This window comes from Astatotilapia calliptera, chromosome 1 (assembly GCF_964374335.1).
Source record: "Astatotilapia calliptera chromosome 1, fAstCal68.1, whole genome shotgun sequence".
NCBI lineage: Eukaryota > Metazoa > Chordata > Actinopteri > Cichliformes > Cichlidae > Astatotilapia > Astatotilapia calliptera.
Window position 1 is genome coordinate 30,072,343 of NC_137422.1, and position 9,584 is coordinate 30,081,926.

Genomic DNA, 9,584 nt, shown 5'->3' on the forward strand with positions numbered 1-9,584 from the left:
CCTATAGATACACACTAACAGGCAGGCCAGGTGGAAATAAAGCTGCAACACTGAGAGCTCTGGTGGGGTAAGGCTTCAGATGCAAATTTAAAATCATTAATGAACCAAACTAAAAGCCTTTCCTGTCAACAAAGCGGTAGACAGTAATGTGTTTCTGTTATGAACAACCACTGATCACATTACTAATAAGGTAGTTGTACCCCACAGGCACCAGCATGGCTGATTGTGTGTATCTAAGGCTAGTTCAGCACATCTGCCTATAGCTACATCAGTATGACTATCTATGGAGCTGTAATCAGAGCACAGATGAAGCAAGAGCACGCATAGCGGGGGTGCATGGGTTGAGTGCAGGTGGGAGGGGGAGAAAGAGGAGGAGAAAGGAGAAGGGAAAAAGAGACAGGAGATAGGGGGGAGGGGACACATACATCACATCTTTGAACACCACTCATAGAGGCCGTGCAATGAGAAAAAATCTTTGGTTATCTTTGGTATCATCAAAGTGATAAAAATCACGTATGGAACTTGAGTGAGGTAGCATCTTTGGTTCACACTATAAAACATCAGCAGGTCTTGACACATTTTTTTTTTTGGTTTCTTGTCGTCTTTTTGGTTTTTCTCTCAGAGATAAAGAAAAAGCAGCTCTCTCTTGCCTCTCCTTCAGCGCTTGTTCTGATGAATGTAGAGCTGCTAACCCTGGCCATGAAGAGGATGACGGCAAGGGGCCAGCGTAATATATCTAATGCTATGCTGCCCTGGGCCAGCCCTGTGTAGTGCTTTCCTCCTAGTGCTGAAATGCATAGCTTACTAGGAGAGTGGAGGCAGGGAGGGGAGGAAGTGCAGGGTGGATTGGCAGCAGGCAGGGAGCGGGGGTGCTTTCGTATTCAGGTGACAAGCTGACATTGCTGTGTAAGCGCCTGAAAGTGATTTGATCATTGATATCATCTCCTCCGCCCAACATCTTTGATGAGGAGATAAAATCAAATACATATGAAGTGCTTATTAAAACCACCAGAGGCACTGTGGTTTTGACACGCTCCCTCACACAGTGTCAAAACCACACATAGATCCAGTAGCTTGTGTTTTACATAGAAAACTGAAGAGATTTGTCTTTGACAGGTGCTGGATTTTGAACACATAAAGTAGAACTAAACCTGCCGGCATTAGCTAAGCAGATTAGAAGGATTAGATGTAGCTGTAATGACTAACCTTAACATTGAGTGCAATGATCATAATTCAGGAGAGTGTCTGCGAAGTTAAAAGTGGTATAGTCTATTTCTTTCCAAGAAGGCATCTATAAGGCAAATATCAATAGTTAATTTTTAGGGTTATACCATAGAGTATTTCCGTTTACAGGGAGCAAATATTTAAATGTGACTCAAAATATTCTGTGGAGAAGGACAAGTATGATTTCCTTCTTCGTGGAGCACACTAACAGTCTGTCTCAGGAGGTAAGGGAGGAAAACAGGTAAAAAATACTTTTATCAACTACAAAATATATTCTTTGGTCAAATTACTTCAAAGGATGTTCTTAAGTGGTTTGATTTCTAAACTGCAAAAGAGGCTTCAAGGTGTAGAAGGCTTTGGTTTTTCTTTTTGAATTATTCAATGCCTCAGCATGTTGGAAGAAAGCACTACCATGTGGGTTGATGTTAGGCATTCTTTTCTATTTGGTTTGGTTTAGGGTTGGACCTTTTGGTTTTAGGGTTAGCAGTCTACGCATGGACATTTCCCTGTCTGTCTGGAATGCTTGATAGAAAGACAGACAGTTGGACAAACAGTCAGACAGTCCGCTCCACTGATCCGAACAAGGTTGCACAACAATCCAGTCTCTCCTGTGGGATTTTTTTTCTTTAAAGTTGATTGGCCAATCCCACTGGAGCTCCACATTCTGGCTGTTTTCGAGGCCGTGGACAACTGCAGATCAGACTGTCAAGAGGCTGATTAAACCTCTGTTTAGGGACCCATCATCAAAACCAACCAATCAGATTAAAGATAACAGTGGCGAATGATAGATTCATACTGGGTGGGGAGGTGAGGGGAGGGTGTAATAAAGCTAGAGACCAGTGACAGCGAGTGTGTGTGAGAGGGGGAGTAAAACTATAGTCTTTTTGCAGTATGTTACACATAAATGTGTTGCTAAAACAAACATTGTAAAGCAGGTCAAAGGAGAAGTCTTTGGTTTGTTTTTTCATCTTTGGATACTATAAATATCAATATAGTACAGGTTTAAGGGCAAAACGTTGCTTCAAGGTCTTTTTTAAGTTTTCTTTGTTTCTCTTAAGTTTTAAAGCTTTTCCACCGAGGTTGAGTCAGTCCATGAGTTGGTCAAATCAGTCCTTCTTCAGGCTTTGGTGCAGGCGTTGGGGCCAGAGTTGGCTGAGTGACCAGAGCCGTCATCCACCCACTTATCTAGGCTCCGGCGGCGTGCGTTCATAAAGAAGTTGCTGACTGTAGCCAGCTCGAGGCCCAGCTGTTGAGCAATGGTGAGTTGCAGCTCTTTGGATGGACGCTTGTTCTCTTTGAAGATGGCATGGAGTGTCCGCCGCTGCACATCTGTGAACACAAGCCGGGGCTTCTTGGTCACATTTCCCCGCTCGCTTCTGCCGTGGTCCTGTTCCTTACGCTTACATGCTGTGGAGATTTCAGCAAAGAGACATACAGAGAGAGAGAGGGGATTTGTGAGAGAGGGCAGAAGACAGAAAAACGAGAATCACAACTTATCCTGGGATTTTAAAAAGTCCTGAGTAAAGAGTGTGGCCTGAACCATGAATTGGTTCTTTTCCACAATATTAGGCTGGGGGAGGCAGGTTGTAGTTTCCACTCCAACTCTGCAAAGTCCTCAGTGCTAAAATGTTGTTTTATCTTCATAAAAAGTAAAACAGAGGTTTTGTATGTGACAATTTGTATTTTTCGCTTTTGTATCCTGATCGTCAAGACCTGAGACCTGTTCAAAATACAAAAATTACATATTCTGATAACATAGGATTGGGGTCAGGGGTACTTAATCCTCTAGGGACTAAATGTGCTAAACTAATGTGATTATCTAAAGCCAATCCAAGCCTCTTTACTGTGTAATGTTATAGAGAAGTCAATTTGGATCTACTCTGATATGGACTTTTTAGGTCCTATGGATACACATGCAGCTGAAATTTGTTTTTAGTGATGCCAACATGAAGAATATTCAGTTGTATCAAGAACCAAATTATACACAAGCTCTTATTTGTATATCTCTTTAATTTCCTTTAATTCCTAGAAACATATATTTTTCTTGTGTTTCATGCTCGCTCTAATAAAATATTAGCCTTCAATGTAAACGATGCACAGCCTGTTTTGAAAGCTTCCTTATGTTTGATGTAGCTTGTGTGTGGTTTGAGTTTGGTGAAATCAAGTAAACTGTCTTTGCTGGTCTAAGCAAATTTTTGGATACTATTTCATATTTCACATTTTTGGATACTAAACCAGTAGAACTGGTAATTGAAAGGTTTTATCAACATTTTTCACAGACACATTTCTATTACGGTTTTTGCATCATTTACTCTGAAAGAATCACACAGCCAATGATTGTTGGAAGTAGTGCTATTTTTGTTCAAAACTCCTCTTTTCAGATTTTTTAAAAGGTACATGGGATATAATAGCAAAATTAGACTCATAGATCCACATAGAGCCTCTTTTGATTCAGGCACCAAAGGTTTCGTGGGTCCAGAAGAAGAGCAATCAGCAGGAAGCATGCCAGAACAATGAGCGCTGTCCACGGTGCTGAAAGCAATGTCCCCCGCAGGTGACGTAGATAAATAAAGAAAATGGCCTGGAGATGATTTTATACTGGAAAAACAAAAACTTGGGAATCCATCTGATAAAAAGTCAAACTTCAGTTAATCTGAACTCTTTGCTACATGGCTACAGCTTTTTTTTTATTAACACCCCAAGCTCCAGTCATTTAAACGGAGAGTGAGGTCAGACCAGGAGGGGGCAGACGCGGGCTGCTAAGGTGAGACCAAATATGGGCTCACTGGGGAAATTAATGAACAACACATCACAACCACAAAACAATTCTCCGACCAGCACCGATTAATTTTGCAAAGTGCACGAAGTAAACAAACGCATTTCATGAGTCAACCCGAGACAACGTGCTGAAAACAGAAAACTTCGATCAGCCAAATTTAGACACCTTTTTTGAAAAAAAAAAAAAAAAAGGTAGAGGAGAACAACTACAGTAAGTGTTTCCCTACACTAATAAACTAATAAAATGACTTCCCGTTCTATATTGTAGTAAAGCACTACATATTATCGTTAAACTCTACTTTATTCCTCTTGTTGTTCTTAGTTTTGGTGTATTATCTCCAAATGAAAGCTTAAGTAACACTACGCGATACTTTAAAAACGATTAGAATTATAAAATCAAAAGAGGACCTGCCCCCCGCCGAGATCTCACATGATACATGATTTCTAATTTCAAGCACTTTCTTCAGCATGTGCTAAAGTACAGCGAAGCGGCCTGTTAGCATGACCATAAAGTGGAGTGGGTCTATAATTGTGAGTATGAGCAGCCCGTTGTCTCCAGTACAGGTAAATATTAACAGAGGGCCGGAGCTCCTCGTGTAAGGGTTGCAATAAATCAGCACGAGTGAAGGCCACTCAGACAGCAGGAGCCAGCACAGAGGAGCCCGACCCCGCACGGGAGGCCCGCGAAGACAGGGAGCTTTCCCAGGACCGATGGGAACATAACAACGGCCTCGTTATCGGGCTAATCACACACACACACACACACACACACACACACACACACACACACACACACACACACACACACACACACACACACACACACACACACACACACACACACCGCTGCTGCTCCCGGCTAATCATTACAAACACGAGATAACTCCACACACTAAAACAGACTGCACACATAGCGTGTACTGACACAATGTGACGAAAGCCCCGCGTTTCATAACCGTACAGAGAACAACAAACAGACATCTGAGCTGAAAACGTTGCGAAGATTTAGCCCAGCGTGTATTTATTTCAAGAATCTACATCCCGATTAAGTGGAAGTAGATAATTATTCACCAAGAATAATAAAAAAAGAAAACACAACCACCATCAAGAAAGGTTTATGCAATCACAGCTTCTTTCCACAAAAAAAAAAAGAAAAAAAAAGTTGTAATGAATTCCTATGCGCTGTCTGGAGTGGGTTCTCTCCTCACTTTTATATTCCATTGTATTCTATTTTATTCTATTCCATTCTACACATACAAATATTCAGATGGGTAATTGAATACGTGGGAAAACGAGAGAAGGCCCAAGATTAATTTCAGAAGCCTAAAATCAATGAACAGATCAAATCTACCTCAGTACAAGATCACATATCCAGTTCACACAGGAACGAACGGATCAATAAAATGGCGCTCAGACTATTTTATTCTGAATTTATTTAATTTTTAACTCTATTTTCCCCCTCTTTCTCCATTATCCATCTTCTTTATCTGACATTTTCTAAATAAAACTCGCAATTGATATTTTGGTACTTTTTTGGCCAACCCCCCAAAATAAAAAAATCAACAAAAACAAGAGTTTATACAGTTTAAATATGTTTTTTTTAAGTTAGGTAACATCGACAAAGAAAAATACAACAATAACTGAAGCAGGCCTGTTACATTTTCCCTGCACTGTATGAATATCTATTTCTCTGAAAAATAAAATCAGAGCTTTAACGATACAAGTCAATATGCTGCTGGTCTGAGTTTAGTTTTAATTATATGCTCATTCCACTAATGATAAAATGATGCAAATGCCATATCAAATATGCGTGTGCGCGTGTGTGTTTCACTCATTTTCCACTGATAAAATCTCTTCAAAGCACACACACACACACACACACACACACACACACACACACACACACACACACACACACACACACACACACACACACATCAGTAGCAGCAGATGGGAAAACTGAAAAATAATCAATTGTGATTACACTGATGTGCACACGCGCGAGCATACACGTGCACAAAAGCGCGCACTTTCCACCGTGTAGCCTCACTTTTCAAAAAGCACAAAAGCCCCATTTGTAGGTCATTGATCGGGCCTATAAACGTAAAAAAAATCTATTGGGTCTATTGGTGTGTGTGAACGCGCACGTGCTATTTGGGCCTCGCTGGGCGCCTTAATTGACTCGTGCGTACCACAGGGACAAATTCATACAGAGGTCTACCAGTTAATTAGAGAAACTTCAACGAAGTCAGGGTTTGTTCACCAGCTAAACACGAACACGTGCTCTTTTCAATTCTTTTCTGCTGAGGAACTGAAGTCTCTAATTTTGCCAAAGAGAGCTCCAAACGTCTTTACACCAACTAAATAATGCATGACTCCGGCGTCGCTTTGATTCGGTTTATGACAAACTCCCAGGAACACGTGCACACACACTCTGTGTTTACATGAAGGGCAACTCCAAAAAAAGGAGCTGATCGGTTGCATCTACACCAAAATAAACACGTTCCTAACGATTTCTGGGAGAAGGATCAGTTTACGCACACAGTCCAGCGGTCGATATTTTGAGGTAAAATGACATGAGTACTTGTTCCACACAAGCCCCAAAATCAGTGTAGAGACAGAAAAGGGATGCGTATTGATGTCAGGCCAGTCTCTGCACGGTCTTCAGCTCAGTGAAGTTTGCTTTCGGCTCTAATTCCTCCTGTTGTTTATCTGACTGTATGTTGAATTTAACCACTCAACATAAATAATAGTAACCAGGGCCAACTTTTCCCGATTCCGTCCTAAAGCTGATATCATTTGACTTCCAGCATCTGGAGGCAATTAGAGAGATTACAAGTTATACATATCTTTTAAAGACCTATCCAGCACAGAGGAAACGCCAGTCCTGAATGTGACTCTTATGTGAATTTGAATGTCTTACAGTTGGTTTGCTATATTTTTTTTTCCAGTATAGCAAAAAACAAACTACAAGCCCAGTTTCAATTCCTCTCTCCATTGCTCAGCACAAGATAACATTCAGCGCCAGTGACCTTCTGTGCCAAATTACAGTCATTTGCCGATCGTTTTATTTTTCTTTGGAAATCAATGAAAAGATGAAAGCAAAAATGGGGCTTTACCGAGGCTTCGCTCACCTGCGAGCCTGAGCGCACTCATGCGTTGGAACTCAGGCTCTTGCAGCCATTTCCACATGCGGCGGAAGGTCTCTCTGCCGGACTTAAGCTTGGACCAGGGTTTGGGGTTTCGCAGCAAGTCGGACAGGGTCCCTTGGGACCTGCACAGGACCCGCTGGGCAAAGATGGCCTGAGGGATGCTGTAGCGCTTCAGCTCTGTGGTGATCCTCTGCGCCACCTCTTTGGTATTCACCTCCTCCATCTGTCCCCCAGAAACACCACCCCCTCCACCGCCGCCCCCTTGCTGCCCGGGCCCGGAGGCCTGCTCCCGGCTGTTCCCCAGCACTTGGCCGTGGCCCTGCGCGCCAAGGTGGGCGTGCGGATGGTGATGGAGGCCGTTGATTTGTACCATACCAGCTGAGGAGCTCATGTGCTGCTCCGCATGTCTGCTGAGCATGGCCGGATGGTGAGCCTCGAACCCGCTCGGGGTGAGCATCTTCTCACCAGGCATAGCGGCACCAGGATGAGCGTAGGGGGGGATGCCGGCCTGGGACGTGTGTATGCTGGCCAGACCGGAACCGGATAACGGGGAGAGGCTCTGGCCCATGCACGGATCCTTGTGATGATATGCGGGATACAGACTGTTCATAGGCGCCAGACTCCGGTCCTCTCGCATCAGCGTGAAACTGCCGCTAACATTTCCGGGGATCCTCTGGTGCGGGTGCGGGTGAGGATGATGTGGATGGTGGTGGTGATGATGATGGGGAGGAAACTTGTCGGACACGGTGGAGATGGGGGGTAAGGGCTGCAGGGGGGTTAGGGTAGTGTAAGTGCTGCTCGCGCTCATGCCAGGGGGGGCTTCACACATGCTGATGGCTGGATGCAAGTGTCCAGAGTGGCTGGGGTGATAGTCTCCGGTGTCGAGCAGGGTCGCCATGCCCATAGCACGGTGGCTTAAACCCCTAGGGCTCGGACGGGAATGTGGACTGTGGCCACTCAGCAGCTCTCCGTGACCGGACACGGACTCATGGCTCACTCCGTGCAGGTCGCCAATATTCTCCATCGACAGCTGTGCGTTCATGATCCGGGCAGCGCTGTGGACAAACCATCTATCTGACCTACCCCAGTTAGCTGATGTCCAGAAGTCCTCACGTCCAGTAAAAGTTCAAATTTCTTTTGTTGTTGTTTTTTTCTTGCAGTAGCCTCCTTTGCTATTGCCTCTTCTCTGTCCTTACATTCACCTATTTCATTATTCCCCTACCTCGCACGCTGTTTTGCAGAATGAAAACTCCTCTTCCGAATCCCCCTTTGCTTGACAGTTGTTTTTTTTTTTAAATAATTACTCTCTTAATTTTCTGATTCTCTTTATAATTCAAGCCCCCCCACCACCAACCAGCTGTCCTTGCGCTCCGGTCGGGTGCCGCGCCATCTCTCTAGCAGTGTGTCTCCAGCCCCTGTTCCACCGCAGCACAGCTCACTGTCTACACATGCGCAAAGGGGACACCCATCTCCACTCGTATTCTCTCTTTCTGTCTCCCTCTCTCTTTCAGGCACACGCGTACACACACCGCCCCATTCTCTGACGTCAGGTACCTTATTAAGGAAGGATGGTATGAAAAGCTGCTCACAGCTATTAGAACTATTCAGGACCCTTTAGCTTTTGCTGCAAATGCTAATAATGCTAATAGAGAGAGCTCACATCAAAGCCCTACGAAATCTGCTCATGGATGCTGACTGAGTACACAGCTATATCGTTAATTATCAGCTCTTATTTAGAAAATGTTAAATTCATTAAGGCTGTAATGAGGCTTCACATTCAGTCCTCCTTAAACTATTAACCGCAAATGAAGTAAACTTCCGGGTTCATATGGAGTTGATTTTTAACCGGTGAGTCTGGGATCCAAAACCTCCAAAACTCCCAAACAAAACAACAACGACACTTAATTCCTTTCGACGAAGCAGAAACGGTCGCCACAGAAATCAAAGCAGGATGAGTTAATTGTTCCCTTAAAAGGCTGTCAATAAAGTCACAGCCTGTATATATTCATAAGCATCAAATACATCCATTCTTTTATCATTATTAGTCAGCTGCCCCAACCCGCCCCCACAACCGTGCCAAATATGTGGCAGTTTAACCAAACGAAGACCGTAGTACCTTCTCTTTTGATAGAAAAAGATGAGCAGATGTGTCTATTGTCCAACTATTAGGCTTAACGAACCAAGCCCAGCATGTGTGCATGAGTGTGCATGTGTGAGTGTGTGGGGGGCATATTTAATCCTTGTGCTTTAGAACTATTTGAGGATATAGTATGGCCATTAAACGGTGATAATAAAAATACAACACCCACATGTTATTTAGTCAATTAAGAACATTTGTTTTTTATTTGCAGAAACTTCTCAGAAATTTACACACGCATACACACACGTGCGCATCCACGGCAGGTGTGTACAATCCAGTCCCACCGATGG

General features: G+C 43.6%; 1 protein-coding gene across 2 annotated transcripts; it reads right to left on the minus strand.

Annotated features, from left to right (window-relative positions):
• Positions 1-2,010: 2,010 nt before the first annotated feature.
• On the minus strand, positions 2,011-8,625 carry onecut1 (one cut homeobox 1). 2 transcript variants are annotated; one of them, XM_026172645.2, is made up of 2 exons: positions 7,137-8,625; positions 2,011-2,631 (listed from the first exon to the last, which is right to left on the minus strand). In XM_026172645.2, exons 1-2 carry the CDS (start codon positions 8,194-8,196, stop codon positions 2,342-2,344), a joined length of 1,350 nt encoding a protein of 449 aa, XP_026028430.1. In that variant the 5' UTR covers positions 8,197-8,625; the 3' UTR covers positions 2,011-2,341. The 2 variants fall into 2 exon arrangements, with proteins under 2 accessions (XP_026028430.1, XP_026028421.1); XM_026172636.2 differs by having other exon boundaries at positions 2,027-2,631; positions 7,122-8,625.
• Between the last annotated feature and the right edge of the window lie 959 nt (positions 8,626-9,584).